The 19,458-nt window shown below is 46.0% G+C and overlaps 1 protein-coding gene across 6 annotated transcripts; it reads right to left on the reverse strand.

Moving 5' to 3' along the window:
- Positions 1–272: 272 nt before the first annotated feature.
- FUT10 (fucosyltransferase 10) lies at positions 273–19,397 on the reverse strand. 6 transcript variants are annotated; one of them, XM_031054414.2, is made up of 6 exons: positions 11,035–11,119; positions 9,658–9,692; positions 8,464–8,660; positions 7,453–7,738; positions 2,579–3,414; positions 273–1,642 (listed from the first exon to the last, which is right to left on the reverse strand). In XM_031054414.2, the coding sequence occupies exons 3-6, from the start codon at positions 8,542–8,544 to the stop codon at positions 1,418–1,420; spliced, it is 1,428 nt and encodes a 475-aa protein (XP_030910274.2). In that variant the 5' UTR covers positions 8,545–8,660; positions 9,658–9,692; positions 11,035–11,119; the 3' UTR covers positions 273–1,417. The 6 variants fall into 6 exon arrangements, with proteins under 6 accessions (XP_030910274.2, XP_030910273.2, XP_030910272.2 ...); XM_031054413.2 differs by lacking the exons at positions 9,658–9,692; positions 11,035–11,119 and adding an exon at positions 19,237–19,397; XM_031054412.2 differs by lacking the exons at positions 9,658–9,692; positions 11,035–11,119 and adding an exon at positions 19,237–19,397 and having other exon boundaries at positions 8,464–8,663.
- Between the last annotated feature and the right edge of the window lie 61 nt (positions 19,398–19,458).

A 19,458-nucleotide genomic window follows, 5' to 3' on the forward strand; every position in this document is an offset into this window, starting at 1 on the left:
ATGATCAATACTGCATGGATTATGGCCACAAAATTGCTCTTTCTCTTGCTAGATTTAAAAGTAATACAAAATTCACTAGCTATTTGTTAAGGAAATTTCTGGTGAGGAAACTTTTCCAAGGTGAGCAAATTTTGCAGCTAAATTTCTTGGTGTAAATGCTATTCACATCCTTCCCCATGGCTACCCATTCACAAAATAGCATGCTTGTCAGCAATCTTAAAATAGTTTGCTACAAGGAACAATTGCATGGAAATTATCAGACAGGTGAAAATCTTTATTTGCAGCAATGTGAAGAATTACGTATTAGTAGTTACGTTTGCCTGTATATACATACATTGGTATGCGTATGAATGACACCCCTCATCTGACAGGCTCCACACAGATAATGCCAAGTTGACTCCTCCATAGACTGAGGTTGGAAGAATTTGGGATGAAAACTGCAGTAGTCTGCATACCAGGCAAAGGTGTGTCCTTTGGCAAGTGATGCCCACGATTACCAAGGTTTTTGTCAGGCAAATTTGAGGTTTTCTGTGTTAAAACAGGGAGGTTGTTTGCCTACCTCTCCTTGTTCATACTGAAGACTTTCCAGCTTCAGTGTTTCATTCCTGCCCCTTCAAGCACATAATTCCATGTTAATATGTGATACAAATACTAGTCCTTCATCAGAAAGGCAAGAAGGTAAGTCATACTGAGACAGTCCTTTTTCTGAGGAGTGAAGATATTTATGTGCCTTGCTTATTTTTAGCAGATGATGGGTAAATCTGAGCCAGCACATTTTTCATTCAATCTGTCTCTGGACACTAACAGATGGTGCTTCCTTGTGCCAAACACTAATGCACTTTCAATTGGCACTCAGTGTCAGGACACAAAGCCCGCCAAGTCCCTGCTAAATCTACTGATGCCAGGCAAATTGATAATAAACAGCTAGCCAGGGACAGAATCCCAACTTTTTCCTCTACCTCCAAAGCAGCAAAGAAGCTGTACGAGTGCAATGGTGTCAGGTGCTTGTTGCTATCAGAGCAGCAAGGAAAGTCCTGGACTGGAAAAAAGGGTTCCTGAGGCCATGAACACAAGGATGTATCTAAAGATGGAGGGAGATCCATCTGCCCCATGGGAATTAGCTGTGTGCTTAAAACTGAGCTTTGACAACCTCGACAACTTGTGCCTTAATGTTAAAACATCTGAACTAATGACAACATAAATATAAATGCATATATCTATACATATTTAATGTATACATGTATCACTGGCAGGGTGATTCTATTACTTAACACTCCTTAGTACTCCTTGAGCTCTCAATATACCAAACTCAGTCTTACACATCTACTTCCTATGGCTACTGATGATAAGGTGACACTCAAAAGAAAATCCCACAGACTCCTCTGAGAAGCTCACTCTATTTTACATGTTGTTGTGTTTATTCTTTGAATACAAGCATCCAAAATTCTTGAGCTGTAAAATTCCTGTTCCTTTCCACCAGATGCCTCAGTGCCCAGGCTTCTTTCCTGGATTGCTCAAAGCTTGGTATCCACATCTCATGGAGAGAAGTCCAGCCAGGGTTTGAAGTTGAGAACGAGAATGCTTCTGGTTTGGGACAGCTCAGATGGTTAACCTGAGCTTTCCACCTCTGTGGCAGCCATCCCTGGAAATGGGGAGAAATAAAAAGGGATATTTAGGGACCCTGGTAGACAGAGAAGGAAGGTGCTATGCCATTAGTAAACTATTTTCCTTCCCACCACAGGCTCTAGCCACATCCATGTGGATGTCAGAGGGGAAGCTCTTCCCAAAGTGTCCAGGGCAAGGCCAGTCAGGCTGACAACAGCCTGAGAATCAGATCAGGTCTGGCTGCAAATGAACAGCACCAGCCCACCCAAACTGAAATTCTAAGACAAGAAGTTCTATTTTCACCATTTTATTCTGCTTCCATCTTAAAATACACACACAATCCCTCTCACAGACACACAATCTGACTTAAGCATTCATGTTTCAATGTCTAGTCACCAAATGTGGCCACAAACAATGGCATGTTATCACTACAGGTTTGAATGTACCATGCATATGCAGACCCAAACACTTACAGAGTATTTAAGTCAGGAGGAACTTCTTCCAGTCATCATCTAGTTCAGTTCCACCTTTGAAACAGGTTTAATCACAGTTAATTGCCTAGGGAAGTACTGAGTAGAGTCTTCTCCAAGGACAGAGATCCCACAATCTCTCTGGGCTACCTGTTTCTAAATGTTTCAAGTCACATAAAGTGAGTCAGCAAGGTAGATTACCTTCCGTAGTCTGATAACAACCTCCTCCCTGAACAATTCAAGCCTTCTGCTGAAATGACCAGCACCTCAGTGGTAAATGTGTATGAACCCAAGCACTGCAACAGTACGAGGAACACACGTTCTGGCTGCGTACCCATACCTTCTGCCAACACCTATTGACGTAAGGATGTACAACCCAATGGCGTTGCATTACCAGTCGTTGCAGGTTGGCCAGAAATCTGATAACCAAACTCCTTGGGACAAATCTGAGCAAAGTGCCATTTTAAAGCCTGTCTGAGACACAACAACAAAGTCGCTCATACCTTTCCTTCCCTTCTGATGTTTTCCCACACTCTGTTACACACCATGCACTCAAAGGTGTCAATGTAATTGTCCTGGGAGATATCTTGCACTCCCCACTTGCGTTCCTTCATTGCTGTAAGCAGCCTTGGGTTGGTAATGTCCCCTTTCAGTTTCCATTGCAAGTAGGATTCATATTCGTGATCGTTTTTATCAAGTGTTTTGATATAATGAGCCAGCTCCCGAGGGTGTGAAAAACTGGATACCAGGATTGCACTCTTGTTACTAGGAAGCCAGTCTACAATGCTAGGAGACCCAAAGTACACTGGTACCACTCCCAGCTTCAGTGGCCGCCACAGTTTTTCAGTAATGTAATCTTCACAGATAGCATTTTCAAAAGCAAGAATGAACTTGTACTGTGCAAGTATTTGATAGAAGTTCCCATCATCCATGGCAGTTGGGCCTCTGAGATGCTGAGGAAGGTCTCTGTTATGTAAACATTCCCCATAAGAGTCTACTTCAATGTAACACATGAGCTCACGCACATAACTGTCCCGATCAGAAGGAGGGTTGCAATCAGACTGCACATACACAAGCGGTGCAAGCCTCTTCCTCAGGCTGTTTTTCACCTGCAGTGGGATCATGTACCTCAACGACTTCAGGACCTCTATGCCCTCAAGGTACTGAGTGGTCAGTGGTAGGTGAGAGTGGCGGCTAAAGGTTGCAGTGTGGTTGAATAAGGTGATGGTCAGTTCGTGGAAGAGTTTGTAGTTGTTTTTTGGTGATTCTTCATGGAAAAGAGCCCAATCATGATAGTCTTTCCGAGGGAGAGGTAGACTGTCTATACTGAAGTCAGTACCTAGACAAAAGCAAACAGTGTTACAGCCTGTCTCTATCTATCATGCAATGCGAAATACAATGACACAGAAGTATAGTTTTAATTTAATATCAGCTCTACAACAACAACATTTATTACATTATAAGGCAGTACTGCAAAGAGAGCAATTCAGGCAAAGACAGAAGAGTATTATGACAGATAATTTGGCAGCAGAAGAATCTAGAGAATGGGGATCAGAAGTCAATATTAGAAATGGTTTCCTTTCAGGTCATGAAAGTTTAAAGGCCTCTCATTTCAAAGGCTCACTAGGAAATTAACATTTTAATGCACTGAAATGAGACTAATAAAATGTTTAATAATCCCCCGGTTCTGTAAATAGGAGTCAGATGGTTTTGCCTATTGGTTACTGCAGGGCTTAATTTGGTTCTAGCAGCAAAACAATGAAAAGGATGCTAAATATTGGACAGAGTTAAGGAGAAAAATTACAGCAATTACTTCAAGGCTTGGACAAGCATTGTACTATGGAGACTTTTGAAGCCAATCTCTTTATTTCATCAAAGAGAGAATTAAGAGGTGATGTATCAAGGCTGCCTAACAGATACATAAAAGAAGCAGATCCTGGCAGAAGACGACTCCTTTAACTAGTGCCAATAGTAGAAGAAGAACCATATCTAAACTCTGAAAACAGAAAACTGCAGCTCCTTGTGCCTCCCTGAGAGGAGAGAGACCCTCCAGAACAACTTAGAAAAGCTGTGTTGAAAGCTTTAGCACAAACCTAGAAGCTTTTTCTCAAAGGCTAGGCTGTGAAAAACTGAATTCAAGTAACCAGATTGTGAATCTGACCTTTGCTCTCCCTTCAGTACTGCTGTACTACACTCATAAGATTGGTCTTATTGCAGATTAAATGCAGAGCTGATGAGTCTCTTGTCAGGATAGTTCCGTGTTGTCTTATAACGGTATCTGTTTTTTACTTCGGCATCATTTTTTAATTAAGTACAAGCACTGAACGTACAAAATTTTAAGTGGTATTGTCAAGAAGGGAAATACACAAACAGAAACAAACAGTGAACAGCTGACTTCAAAAACACCAAGAATCCTTTCTCTTTGGACAAGCTATTCTACCATCCCAGTCACACTTGCAACTTTTCACTCTCTTTTACCCTTGACATCAGACCACTGATGAGGAAAAGAGAGGGAGCTAGCAAAAGTCTAACACAGAATTTTGGTCTAAAACCTAATACATAAAGAAGGAAAACTGCCCAGTGGTCTCTGCGGCTACATGAGCCTGCCAAGATGACTCCAAGGATGACCTTTTTTAAAGTAAATTTTAAGACTTCACTACTGCAGTGAAGATAGATGTTAGCTGCCAGTAACACAAAACCCTCGTACAGTGCAAGATTCTTCAAGAGCATCAGGTGGGTTTTTTAAGGACACTAAATATGTGACCTTCCATTTTCTGTTGAAGGGTCATCCAAAGCCCTCAACACCAAATGGTCCCACTAATTGAAAAAGGCTACTTACTGTCTCTGCTTTTGATGTGTTATAGTGATACAGGAAGGTCAGAAGCTTATAAGGCAAATCTGATTTTGAAAACACTTTGTTCTAAGTGATGCCCAGAAGAGAAGTGCATACAAACAATAATGAAATACTATGGAATGAAACCATAGTGGTTCAGCTATGACTCTCATTAGAGTGCTCCTTCTTTAAGGTAGTATTGCAGGGAAGAGGGAAGGAAAATGCAGGAAAGAATGAGAAAGAGAGAAATGCAACACATAAAACTTACTAAATGAGGAATTAAGCAAAGAGAAACTTAAAAGAAAAACGCACTATAGATCAGAGCACATCACAATGAAAGATTCTAATATAACACATAATCAACCTTAATCCAGCAAGAAGACAGAAAGCTTTTACGGATTAAAGGGAAGATAACATCAGCATGTTCCCTACCCTATGAGATAAAGGAAAAGAAAGAGCTTATGAGGGGATAACAAAAGTACAAGAAGACTACAATTACGAGCAATTTCAACTTCCTAATTATTAGTTAGGAAATACTAAATATGTGGCAAAGTATAGATGAGAAAGATGCTGTCAGGAGAAATTCTGCATCTTACAAGGCACCTTTTATTCATTATTCATATTGCAAGGACTCAATGCTCCAGCACAGAACAGATCAACATCCTCCTCCCTTAGGAACACCCCTGGAGCTCTGACAGCGTGGCACCTGATACAGCTCATACTACAGACAAAACTCTAAAGCAGATGGCACCAAAAAGGTGGAGTTGGGAATCCCTCCCAAAAGCAGAGGCAAAACGTAGCAAGTGGATGCCACATCTCAGTTCCACATAGGAGATGGTGGCATTTGACAAAGTCATCGGCTACACCTAGGGGCTTCCCAGTCCAGGACAGTAAGTCAGGACAAGCTGTTGAAAAAAACGTGGTCCTAGAAAAGCAGTTTCTGCTGCTGGAAAACATCTGTACCTCATATTTTTTCATAATGTTTTTTCTAAGCTTTGGATCATTCTTCTCTTGAATAGCCCACTGAACAAAATATTAGGGGAAAATTAATGCAGGTTCTTTGAAAGATGAAACTATGCCCTGATCCAACATTACGGAAATGAAGATGTTCCAAGTTTTCACTCAGGAGGCTGTTTAGAGGGAAATTCTGAGCACCAAAATCTGCCTTCTTGCAGGCCCATAGCTCAGCGCATCAAGGCTATGTGTGTGAGTGTGTGTTAATGATTTTTTATCAACTTCACTACCACCTATGACCTCTGTCTCTGCAGGTTTTAGCATTGAGAGATCATTTGTTATGGCTTAAAAACAAATAAAATTTTTGCATATTTTGACAGTTGTCTTTATACAGTTTATAGCCATCATCACTATAAAAAATAGTTTAAAACTACAGGGAGTCTTTTGCACAGTATAAATAGTCCTTTAAAAATAAGTAAGTAAAGCATGTGCAAAAGCCTGATAAAAATGAACAGTAGTAGTTCTTCTAATGGTGAAACTAACGGAATTACTGCCAGATACTAAAACCACCAGACTTTACAGCTTTCATGTGATGCTAACCCAGGTTTCCTTGTCTTTATCTGGGTCAGCTTCTCATTCCTTTGCTGTTATTCCTTTGTGCTCATGCTTGACCACTGTACTATCAACTGACAATGCTGACCTACTTGGAGCCCTGAAAACATCAATGACAAAAAGTTTTTGGTTCACTGTTAACCACCAAGTTTAAGGTCCTTCTTTCCTATATTTCCAGTTCACCTGTATCCTGACTGACTGAATGAGATTCTGGACTCTGAATCTACCACGCAAAGGAGCTGAATCTACCAGGAACAGAAATGTTTTGGTTTTATTTTTCCCCTTAAACTTTTTCTCTGAAAAGCAACAGTGTGAGGAAAAATATCAAAATTAACAAAATGCGGCCTACTTTTAAAATAGACATCTTTTTTGTTTTGTAGACTCACATTAGAGTACATGCAGTGGAAGTTTCTGAAACAGCAGAGCCAGAGCAGCTCAGAAGGCTGCACTAGCTGCTGCTCCCTGTGCAGATCAATAGGTTCTTTTCACTACTTTGCATTTACAGTCTGCTAGTAATCTCTTGGCCCAAGATGCAGAGCAGTTGCACAGTTACCAGCAAGGACATTATTTTAAGACAAAAGACTTGCACAAGGGCAACAAAGGCCTTGCAGAATCTCTGCTAGGGCTGACAAACCAGAAGACTGGAAAAAGCTGGCTTGATCTCAGACTGCCTTTTCATGATTTGGCAAATACAGGAAATCATCTTTTCTCCCATAAAGAGGGAGAACATGTGATTGAAAAGCAGCATGAGACAAGGCAACAGTCATACCACAGACATGCACAGTCACTTTTCAGAGTACTTGTACAGAGAACATGCATCTCTGGGTCTCTACTGATGGTATTCAGCACCAGGCAAAGTTTAGCACAATAAGCTATGTGAGCTTCCTGCTCTCACTGATTGCCACCTAGAATATTAAATCTCTAAACTAAAACTGGGCAAGAGGGAAGTTACTCCTTTAAAAAGAAATAGATCCTTACCATAGAACAGAAATGCTCTCGTCATCTCATTGTGCTGGTAGGTCTTGTTGATAGTAAAGAAGCAAACATCCTCTCCGCACTGACCCAATCTCCCTTTCTCTTCAGTCAGGGGAGACCACCAGAGCAGGACAGGATAGTGCTTTACATCAGATTCTGCCTTGAAGCTGCTGTGAAGTTCCTGCTTCTTGAACTGAAAAGCATATCTCTCCACAGGCTTTAGCAGGCTACTCTGTAAACTGGAGATTACTGCCACATTATTCTCTGAATTGCTCAGTTCAGTGATAACCTTCAGGGAAATAAATACAGCACATCACTGTCATTGGCCAGGACATCTGCTTGACAAATCAGAGTTTAAACATCAAGCGCTAAGTCTGCATGTGAAGTTTCTGTCCATCAAAGTGCATGCATTTCAGTGACCGCAGCCACCACCATCCAGGGGATCTTATGTCAGAACAGCAGAAGCCTTAATGTGAATTTGTAAGGAGGAGGTAGGAAATACATTTCTGTATTTCCCATGTATTTCATGTGTCGATGTAAGGCCACATGACCTATGATTTAACAACACAGCTTTCGCTTTGTCCCTGAAAAAAGGCACAAGAGAGACTAGCCAAGTTTCCTCTAGAAATCAGCTGTAAAAAAAAAAAAAACATGAAGTTTCCATGTCCCTGGGGTCCAGCCTTGCCTAGCTACCTTATGAGTTTAAGCACATGAACAGAGGAGGCAGTGCAGGAGTGAGGCAATGCAACATGGCATGGTATGGTACACCACTTCTGAGAAACTCCTCCGGGACCCAAGCTGCTATGCAAGAAAGGTGGTCTCTGGGTAATGTCACTTCTAGCTATTACCATGTCAGCTATTACCACCAGGCCAACACTGCTGACAGTTTCTTTAAACACTCTTCTTAAAGCACAGACTTGCATAGGAAATGTCACCTTCAGTACTACCATCTGACAGAACTGCATCATACTTTGAGAGTGGTATCATGCATGCCCCACCCCCTTGCCCTTGTACCTGGAGTGTCACCACAAGGAAGAAGGCTGCTGCAAAGCATAAGCAAGATGCCCACAGTTTCTTCCTCCTCATCCTAATCATGCTGCGCTGCCAGGCCTGCCAAAGCAGCTAGAGCCAGGCATTAGGAAGGCCAGCTCATCTTCAGCCTTTTCTGCAGGGCTTTCCCACTTCATCTTTACTCTTCTTCATGGTGACTGCTGCTGAAAAAGGGTACAGCATTAACAAAGACCCCTCCTCAAGCTCAGTGCTTTGCCTGATGTCTACCCATAGCTTTCTTAAGATGCCAGAGTCTCCTTTTGACCCACATATCCAGAGTACATCCCACACAAAACAGCTCTCACATGCACAGCCCCAGGCATCTATTCTCCCTCTGGTCATTGTGGATTTGGGAATCTGCTCTAAGCAGGACCACACCTCCTCTCATCCTTGTAGTCAGTGTAAAGAGATGCTGATGGGAAGGCAGCCATTTTCCTGAGTTTTATATGGCAAACTGTGCTGGTTTTCGTCAGGCTCACAAAACAGTGAGTGATGAAATACCTACTTTGCTGAGCAAGACCTGAAAATGCCCCTGGAGGGGGCGCACAACTATCCTGCCTTGGGACTTAATACACTGCAGCCTTCTGCAGGGACACTCATCCCATGCAGTGCTCAAGGTCAGGCTGGATGGAGCTTTGAGAAACCTAGTCTAGTGTGAGGTGTCCCTACCCACAGCAGTGGGTTAGAACCACATGATCTTTAAGGTCCTTTCCAACTCAAACCATCCTATGATTATGTTCACCAGTGTATCTAGCCCAATACATAAGGAAAGCAACTCTACAGCACACACACAAACTCCCTCCATACCTAGAAGTATTTAAACTTAACAAGTTCCCCTTTCCCTGTAATCTACATCTGTGCTGATCTACCTCTCCTCAAATAACTCTTCCCTCTTCCCAGCACTTTTTTGAGCTTCCACAGAGCCCTACTGTTTTGCTGCATGCTGGATGCTATTGTGTGAAAATCCCAATTCCTGACAAAAGGAGTAAGGGCAAATTGCAGCTTCATCTTTAAAAAAGAAAGAAAAAGGCTGGGAGGAAGGTAAGGCTTTATCTCTCAACTCAGAGCAGTCAGGTTTGAAGTGTGGGTACTCTGAAAGCTCAGAAAGCAGAAATACACACGCAAAAATACCTAATGAATTACTATTTTGAAACTCACCTTTCAGAGATGTGCCTCTGTTGTAGGATTGTTTTCTACAAAAAGAAGGTGCATGTGACCATACAGTCTCCGTAGAATCATAGAATAGTTAGGATTGGAAAGGACCTCAAGATCATCTAGTTCCAACCCCCCTGCCATGGGCAGGGACACCTCACACTAAACCATATCACCCAAGGCTTCATCCAACCTGGACTTGAACACTGCCAGGGATGGAGCATTCACCACCTCCCTGTGCAACCCATTCCAGTACCTCACCACCCTAACAGTAAAGAATTTCTTCCTTATATCCAATCTAAACCTCTGCTGCTTAAGTTACAACCCGTTACCCCTTGTCCTATCACTACAGTCCCTAATGAATAGTCCCTCTCCAGCATCCCTGTAGGCCCCCTTCAGATACTGGAAGGCTGATATGAGGTCTCCACGCAGCCTTCTCTTCTCCAGGCTGAACAGCCCCAACTTTCTCAGCCTGTTGTCATACAGGAGGTACTTGTACATACACGTGCTACCTTTCCCCCACCATAATCCCAACTCTCAAAGCTCAGAAAACCTGACAAAGAGAGGTGGATCCCAAACGTACTGCCTGCCCCACTACTACTTCTGTGAGGCTGGCAGCTAGGGACAACAAAACAATCCAGTTTCTGCTTCTACATGAGTTCATCCATTCCCGAAGGAAACTGTGGGAATCATGCACATCCATTCTCATAGGAAACTGTGCTGTGAGGGTTCTGCTCTGCAAGGGACAGCTGCTTTTGAAGGTTTTGTGAAAATCTATTGAAGGCATACTTTGGAGCAGAACAGTACCTTTAACAGCACACATCACCCCGTGCACGGCAAAAAGTACAATTTTGATGAACCACTGAATGCTCTCCTATACTCTGCCCAGTAAAAAAAAAAAAAAAAAAAAAAAAAAAAAAAAAAAAGTCGTAATCATCCCATTTATCCCATTTTAAGGTATTGTTTTAGAGGGGGAACTGCCCACACCATGGGTGTGCTCTACCAGTTGCCCCAGGGTACTGCGCTGGGCGGCGCCCTCATTCCCATGTTTGCAGCGTACATCACTCGGTACTTGAACCCGCGGCGCGGTCCGTGTTGTCAGCGGGCCATACCAGACTCTGCTCTGTACCCACTCTGCTGGCAAATGACCTTCTAGCGCCCTCCCATCTCGGCCAGGCCAAGCGGAGGCCCCGAGGGCTCGAGCGAAGGAGGGTAACTCGCCCCCTCCGGATGTCCTGCGGAAGCAGCAGCTCCCTGAAAATCCTTTCAAACTTCCTACCAGCACTCCCTGCCGCCTCTCTCTCCAGCCCCGTTCCGCAACCAGCGGGGCTGGATCTGCCGCCCCGTCGCCCCCTGAGGCTCATCCCGTCCCGCGGTACTCACAAGCCGCTGCCGGCCCGCCGCCACCGTGCCCCTCCGGCGGGTTTGGGGTGATTTTGTTGCTTGTTGTACTTTCAGTTTGTGCACCTCCCGGCCCGGAGGCGGGCGGGTGCTGGGCCAGCGCTGCGCGGGGCGGTGCGCATCCCAGCTCCCTCCGCCCACCGCGCTGCGGGGCCGCTGTGGGGGGCTCTCTTCGGGGTCTCCACGGCCCCGAAGGGGCAGCTCGGTCGGAGAATCGGACTGAGAGCGCCATCGCTTCCACTCCGCACTGCGCTTCCTGCAAGTCCCGCACTGCAAGACCGCACCCCCCACCCAAAAAAATAAATCCTACGCTGTCACTGAATTCTATGCAGTCGGCATAACTGCGCTGTTTGCGTTTTGGTTTGGTTTGGTGTTTTTTTTGCAGCACTGCCGCTATTTTGGCGGATACGATCCTGACGAGGACTTGGATTGACTGCACTCACAGACAGCGGGCTGTCAGAAACAGTAACGAAGCATGGAAGCTGGGAAGCCCTGAGGCGTCCGCGGAGGGTCCTGCGCAGCCACCGGCACAACTGTCCTGTCTGCCAGCTCGGTTTTCCAGGGGCTGGGGGCCCCTCTATGGCATTTGCTATTTGTAGTGATAGGTATTTACTCTGAAAGGCTGGTTCTGCTGGCTCAGGGTAGAGCCCGTGTTTATCCACTTGATACAGACACACAAGCCATACATGTTTGTATTTACAGCATGAGATACCAAATACACTCCTTCATATGTACATGTATATATCTTACAAGCACTGGGAAATGCCATATCTGCTGCCTCTAACCCAGATGTGGCAGGCAGCGGAGGTGCAAGGAGGTGATTACCTGGGGTCGCAGAGGGCGGAAGAATCCCGGAGATGGCAGAGGGAAAACTTGATGCACCTCAATTGAAACGCATGAGTGGAATAAATTGCACAAACGTTGTACACACAGTTCATCTCATGCTACAGTCAGTCATGCCTGCAGCCTTCCCAAGAGGCTCACCGGGGTACCCAGCAGACAACCTGGCAGGATAAATGCTATCTGCCGTGCAATCTCTGGCCCTTTCCTCATAGCTGTGCTTGCCTGCACCCCATTTGGAGCAGTGCACACATCTTGCTGCACATGCTGCACTTGAGCTCTGGTTTCTCTCTGAGCTACCAGGTTCCTTCTAAGATGAAAACTCAGGACTAGCAATGCAGTGCTGGGATGTGACAGATTTATCTTCCACTCCTTTGTTTAGCACTTCATCACAGCTCCCATCCTATTTGTTGCTTCCTTCCAAAGCTGCTGGAGTCATAATTTAAGTAGAAGCTTTAGGTGTGGTTTTAATATTCTCTGTGATGTGTGGTTACAGATGTTAGACCAGAAACATGAGCAATCTCTGCTCTGTCTAGAGCCAGGAGGCAGGGAGTAAGAACCTCCAAGTATTACTTTGTAAAGAAGATCCATGTTAAGCAGACTCCTGCTTTTGCAGGCCTGGCTGACACTTCCATAGTGACCCATGGCTGAGAGGACTAAAGCTAACATAGAATCATAGAATTATGGAATAGTTAGGGTTGGAAAGGACCTTAAGATCATCTAGTTCCAACCCCCCTGCCATGGGCAGGGACACCTCACACTAAACCATATCACCCAAGGCTTCATCCAAACTGGTCTTGAACACTGCCAGGGATGGAGCATTCACAACCTCCCTGGGCAACCCATTCCAGTACCTCACCACCCTAACAGTAAAGAATTTCTTCCTTATATCCAATCTAAACCTCTGCTGTTTAAGTTTCAACCCGTTACCCCTTGTCCTATCACTACAGTCCCTAATGAATAGTCCCTCACCAGCATCCCTGTAGGCCCACTTCAGATACTGGAAGGCTGCTATGAGGTCTCCATGCAGCCTTCTCTTCTTCAGGCTGAATAGCCCCAACTTCCTCAGCCTGTCTTCATACAGGAGGTGCTCCAGTCCCCTGGTCATCCTCGTGGCCCTCCTCTGGACTTGCCACAGTAAGCGTGTAGTTCAGTGAATTAAACTGAGTGGTTGCGAATGGATCAGAAGCCTGATACAGTTGATGGAAGTATTTGTTGTGATCTCACTGGGTTTTGGTCTGGCCTGTCATTTAAAAACTCAGTTATATTCACATCTTTCAAGCTTCCTCAGTTGGCAAATTCCTAAATTGCTCTCATGAGGATACAACTTGCTTTTAACACGCTTCAGCTTCCTGCTGCTGCTTGCTGTTCTCAGTTTCTATCCCTCAAGCCGTCCACAGACTGCAACGACCCACAGGTTCAGACTGAAAATGCAAATAGCTATTCTATCTGCTGCTCGGCCATGCTATCAGCAAGATATTCTTGGTCCAGCTCCATGCAGTGGTTGGCATCAGAGAAGCTCATTTCTGTTTCTTGTCCTCTTACGCCACTCTGAGGAAATGAGCTACTATTGCAGGATCTGACCTGTCCGTCATCCATGTTATATGCCTGGTAAAGATGATGCCAGCGTCAGCAATGTCAATGTCAGATGATTATATGTTAGTTCTAAAATAAAGCATGACCAAAAAATCTCAAAATTGTCACTCAAGCAGAAGAGCTTAATAAACTGGATTTGTTAAAGATCTGTGTCTCAAGTGCCCTCTGCCCATGGAGAAAGTTATTGGTATTCAGCAAACTCACAGTGCAAACTTTCCCTCCACAGAATCACAGAATCCCGAGGGTTGGAAGGGACCTCGAAAGATCATCTAGTCCAACCCCCCTGCAAGAGCAGGGTAACCTAGAGTACATCACACAGGAACTTGTCCAGGCGGGCCTTGAATACCTCCAACGTAGGAAACTCCACAACCCCCCTGGGCAACCTGTTCCAGTGCTCTGTCACTCTTACAGTAAAGAAGTTCTTCCTGATGTTAACGTGGAACCTCCTATGCTCCAGTTTACACCCATTGCCCCTTGTCCTACCACTGGATATCACTGAAAAAAGCCTAGCTCCATCATCCTGACACCCACCCTTTACATATTTGTAAACACTGATGAGGTCACCCCTCAGTCTCCTCTTCTCCAAGCTAAAGAGACCCAGCTCCCTCAGCCTCTCCTCATAAGGGAGGTGTTCCACTCCCTTAATCATCTTTGTGGCTCTGCGCTGGACTCTTCCAAGCAATTCCCTGTCCTTCTTGAACTGAGGGGCCCAGAACTGGATGCAATATTCCAGATGCAGCCTCACCAAGGCAGAGTAGAGGGGGAGGAGAACCTCTCTTGCCCTGCTAACCACACCCTTCCTAATGCACCCTCGGATGCCATTTGCCTTCTTGGCCACAAGGGCACATTGCTGGCTCATGGTCATCCTCCTATCCACCAGGACCCCTAGGTCCCTTTCCCCTTCACTCCTTTCCAGCAGGTCAACCCCCAACCTGTACTGGTACATGGGGTTGTTCTTCCCCAGATGCAAGACTCTACACTTGCTCTTGTTGAATTTCATCAAGTTTCACCCTGTCCAACTCTCCAGCCTGTCCAGGTCTCACTGAATGGCAACACAGCTTTCTGGTGTGTCAGCCACTCCTCCCAGTTTAGTGTCATCAGAGAACTTGCTGAGGGTACACTCAGTTCCCTCATCCAGGTCGTTGATGAAAATACTAAACAGCACTGGTCCCAGCACCGACCCCTGAGGGACTCCACTAGTCACAGACCTCCAGCTAGATTCTGTGTCATTGACCACAACTCTCTGCCTTCTTCCTTTCAACCAGTTCTTGATCCACCTCACTACCTGATCGTTCCACAGGTCAGGAACATGGATTTTCTTCTCTGGCTCTGACAAAATATGAGCCTTTGAGGTTTCTCTAATTCATATCTGCAGCTTGCCTCTGATCTGCTTATAACATACCTAATTTCTTTTTGGGCCCACCTTGGTTGTTTCTCTCTCTTTTTTTTTTTTTTACAGTGTTCAACATTTTTTAACTTTTTCCTTTTACTTAGGTACTTCTGGATATACTCTCTGTCTCTAGGCACATCTTTCTCCACTTTCTTTCTGTTCTATACATAGTCCTATATTCCGAAGCAACCTTTCAGTAGATTGCTGTTTTTTCCCCTCCATTATATTGCCATAGTCTATATTACTGTAATACCCAGAGGCACCAGCCAAACTGTGCACTCCAAACAGTCACTGTACAAATATCCCAGCAGAAACAAACGAAGTTCCCAAGCTCACCATTAAAATAGGGCAGAAAAAAAGGCAGAGAGGTAAGGAAAGTGCAGATGTCAATTGACTTCTGAAAGTGGCAAAGCTGCTCAATGACAGAACCTGTGGCCCAATTCTTCCTTGTCCTGGATCCCATGTTTGAATTTGCAGCTGTGCATTTATACTCCCTCATAGTTGGTCTTGCATCATTCTTCTTTCCATTATGTCATTGTAAAACACATGATACAGTTACAGCCCTTTCAACCTGAGCACCTCAGAATTGAAGACTTTAACCCTTTCCACCATACATGGAATGATTTCCCACCTCCCCAGATGTACAGCACAGATGGAGATGTATGCAGGGCCCCTACTACACACGTGCTCTGCCTGTCTCTAACCCTCTCCTCTCTTAAGCACCTCAGCATGCCCTGGATTACCAACCTGTAATGCTGGGTCTGAAGCTTTCCGTAATGACTATCTCCAGCTCAGTTGCTTTGTCCTGCTGACCATCACTTTAGATAATCTGCCTTCTCCAATGTCACCTACCAGTTACAACTGGCTGTTTCAAAGCCTCCTCTAATTCCATCTTTCACAGAGACCAGATTCCTGAGCACTGCTCCATCAGAAAGCTTGTCTATAGTATGGTGCCATTTTGTGAGTTTCCATGGGGGAGGAAGCACAGCTCACAATGCCTGCAGCACTTTAGCACCAGAGCATCAGTAATGCCAGGGACCTGCTATTTGGAGCACTGTAACTTTCCACCTCTGCTGTTGTGGCAGCATTTCCCAGAGCTTCTGTTGTTGGGTTCTGGAGAATGCATACCCCAAATTACAGTTTGACTGTAAGCCCTCTTTACCATGTGACCCAGAAGAAGAATGATTTTGGTTGGGTCAACAAGCCTTTGAGCAAATTAAACAAGAGATAGTTCATGCAGGAGCCCTTGGACCAGTCCAGACTGAGCCACATGTAAAAAATGTGGTCTACACTGCAGCCGGGGAGAATGGTCCTACCTGGAACCTCTGGCAAAAAGCTCCAGGGGAGACTGGAGGTCAACCCCTCAGCTTTTGGTGTTGGGGATACAGAGGATCTGAGGCCAGCTATACCCCAATGGAGAAAGATATATTGGCAGCCTATGAAGGGGTTTGAGCTGTTGCAGAAGTGACCAGCACTGAAGCACAGCTTCTCCTGGCACTCTGGCTGCCTGTGCTGGGTTGGATGTTCAAAGGCAGAGTCTTCTCTACACATCACAGAACCAATGCTACATGGAGTAAGTGGGTTGTACTGATCACACACAATGATCCCAAATAGGAAATCCCAGTTATTCAGGAACCCTAGATATCAGCATGGACTGGCCAGAGGGCAAAGATTTTGGAATGTCATCAGAGGAGGAGGTGGTGTGTGCTGAAGAGTTCCCACCATATAATAAACTGTCAGAAACCAAGAAGCAATATGCCTTGTTTGCTGGTGCGAAAGTGTCAGAGTGGAAGGCAGCTGTATAGACCCCCTGAAACAAGTTGCAGAAACTGCTGAAGGAGAGGGTGAATCGAGTCAGTTTGCAGAGATGAAAGCCATCCAGCTGGCCTTGGGCATTGCTGAATGAGAGAAAAGGCCAGTACTTTATCTCTATACTGACTCATGGTGGCAAATGCCTTGTGGGTATTGTTGAAGCAATGGAAGCAGAGCAACTGGTAAAGCAGAGGTAAACCCATCTGGGCTGCTGCACTGTGGCAAGGTATTGCTGCCCGGGTGCAGAACCTGGTGGTGAAGGTATGCCACGTAGATGCACATGTACCTAAGAGTTGGGCCACTGAGGAACACCAGAAGAACCAACAAGTGGATAAAGCTGCTAAGATTGAAGTGGCTCAGATGGACTTAGATTGGCAACATAAAGGTGAATTAATGCAGCATCATCAGGGTGGGCACCTACTCAGGGCAGCAGCAGGAGACCCAGAAGCTGCTGGAGGATGAGGATGAGGAGGAGGAGGAGGACGGTGGCAATGAGCAGTGGGAGGCAGAGCTGCATCCAAAGCCAGGGTTGGCATCTTGCTGGCCTCAGCCCTCCTGAGGAGGAGGAAGAAGAGGAGGAGGAGGCCCACTGGTATGAAGAGTACACCTATGGCATCCATGACATGATGGTTAATGGAGAGAGGCAGGGCTGAACACTACCTGGGCTGTGCAGTGAAATATAGAAATATAAGCTGAAATATAATCTAATATAAGTAAGCAAATTAGTTCTGCTTAGTGATCATCTTTGTGTAAGACAAATGATCGCAGCTGACATAGTTCTAGGGCCTTGTAACCTCCAAAATTTATGGTAAGCAAAACAGAATGTGTAGATAAAGATTATCTCAGGATGAGTTGTAGCTGAGTTAACTGATAAGTAGCAGGACGGGGAGAAATCATTCAATTATATCAGTGGTCTTACTAAACTACTTAAGCTGGCGTAAGCATTTACCTACTGCACATGCTTCAAAGGCTGCCAGATGAAAGTTCAAGGAGCAGCCAAAAGTGATGAAGATTGTTGGAAAAAGTAAATGACCCCCAAAGACCACTACCACATTTTTGTGCACATGCAGGAGAATCTGTCTAGAAGAAAGATGTTATACATAAGTAACCTCATTAATACTTATGCATGTAATGAATATGTATGCTTAGTGACTATATTGGGACGGCTGGTTTAGCAATTCGGAGAGACACGCTAGGAGGAGCTATCCGCCGTGTCTCTTGGAGCCGCAATGAAGTTACCAACTTGTCAACTTAAACATTTTTTGTGAGTTTGGTCCTGGATATTTCTCCGAATCAGCGGTGAGGGTGGGATGGGGCTGGCACCGGTTTAGAACCGCTGGAGCTCCTCGGTGACACGATGGCAGCCGGACATGGAGGAGAGGCCGGAGCATTCCCTGTGGGATGTGACAGCTCTCAGCCCCATAGAGGGGGGAATAGCACCCCCTGAGCCTCCAGGGACTCCCTCAGCCGTACCTGGCAGGAGCCTTCACCACATGAGCCCAACGGAGAAGCCCACGCGCCATCGCAGCGCCGACAGCAGCATGGCCAGGCTCAGCTCCGCGGGGCGCCCTGGGACGGGGAGGGTCAGCACACACTGGGAACATCCAGAATCGATAACCCCCCGCCAGTTCCTGTACCCCCCATCCCACATTCACTCAGCACAGGCAGGCCGGGGTGTTTGCTCAGCACCAGCACAGCTCCTGGTGAGGGGATGTGGGTCAGGATGTGGCCTCCCCCCGGATCGTCCCGGTTCCCCCTCCCCGTTCCCCTTGGTACATCCCTGCTGTACCACAGAGGCCTCCAGCAGCCCCAGCATCCCCTCAGGGCCGTGCGGCTGCCTCCAACAGTGGGGTGTGGAGTGGGGGGGAGCACTAGTGGAACAACCGCCCCCCCTACACGACTGTGGAACCACCCTACCCCTGGTTGTGAGACAGCCACCCGGTTCGAGTGCAGGTGGTCACTGCTCTGAGTTCAGCAGTAGCAGTCATTTTCCTCCTTCTTAGTAGCTGATGCAGTGCTGTGTTCTTGTTTTTAGTCTGAGAACAGCGCTGGTAACACACCGATGTTTTAGTTGCTGCTGAGCAGTGCTTACCCCAGTCAAGGACTTCTCAGTCACATGCTCTGCCAGTGAGGAGGGGCACTGGAAGCCAGGAGGAAGCAGAGACAGAACACCTGACCCAAACTAGCCAAAGAGGTATTCCATACCACAGCACATCATGCCCAGTGTATAAACTGGGGTAGTTACCCAGAAGGCCCAGATCACTGCTCGGCTGGGGATGTGTATTGGTCAGCGGGTGGTGAGCAATGGCATTGTGCATCACTGGGGTTGCTTTCTTTTCCTTTTTTAGTTTCATATTCACTCCCCTTTTTATTTCCATTATAGAGGGGGAGTGATTACCAGCTGGGCTTAAACCACAACAGCTTCCCATAGCATGAGTCCAGTGCTGCTGGACTCATGACTTTGCAACTACAAACCCGAATACTGGTGTGAGAAACACTGAATGGTTTGTGTTGGAAGGGACCTTAAACTTAGTTCCAATCCTTACCATGGGCTGGGACAGCTTGCACTAGACCAGGTTGGTCAAAGGCGCAGGTTTTCCTCAGGGCACGGCCTAGCCCAGTCTGCCGCCGCCTCCCCCAGTTCGTTCCCATGGGTGAAAGCTCCACAGGGTGCAGGCCGGCCCTTGGGCGCTGCCGGTACGGGCAGGCCGCTTCGGCCGGAGGGGCCCCGCTCGCCCTCCGCACCCCGGGAGGCGCTGTCGAGCCAC

This window comes from Melopsittacus undulatus, chromosome Z, assembly GCF_012275295.1.
Source record: "Melopsittacus undulatus isolate bMelUnd1 chromosome Z, bMelUnd1.mat.Z, whole genome shotgun sequence".
Classification (NCBI taxonomy): Eukaryota; Metazoa; Chordata; class Aves; order Psittaciformes; family Psittaculidae; genus Melopsittacus; species Melopsittacus undulatus.

Excerpts from the sequence above, each read along its gene's own strand:
- FUT10 (XM_031054413.2), bottom strand. The coding sequence starts at position 8,544 with ATGATTAGGATGAGGAGGAAGAAACTGTGGGCATCTTGCTTATGCTTT. Across the intron at positions 7,739-8,463 it reads TCCTTGTGGTGACACTCCAG|GTTATCACTGAACTGAGCAA; the intron begins GTACAAGGGCAA and ends ATTTCCCTGAAG. Across the intron at positions 1,643-2,578 it reads ACATCAGAAGGGAAGGAAAG|GGATGGCTGCCACAGAGGTG; the intron begins GTATGAGCGACT and ends CCCCATTTCCAG.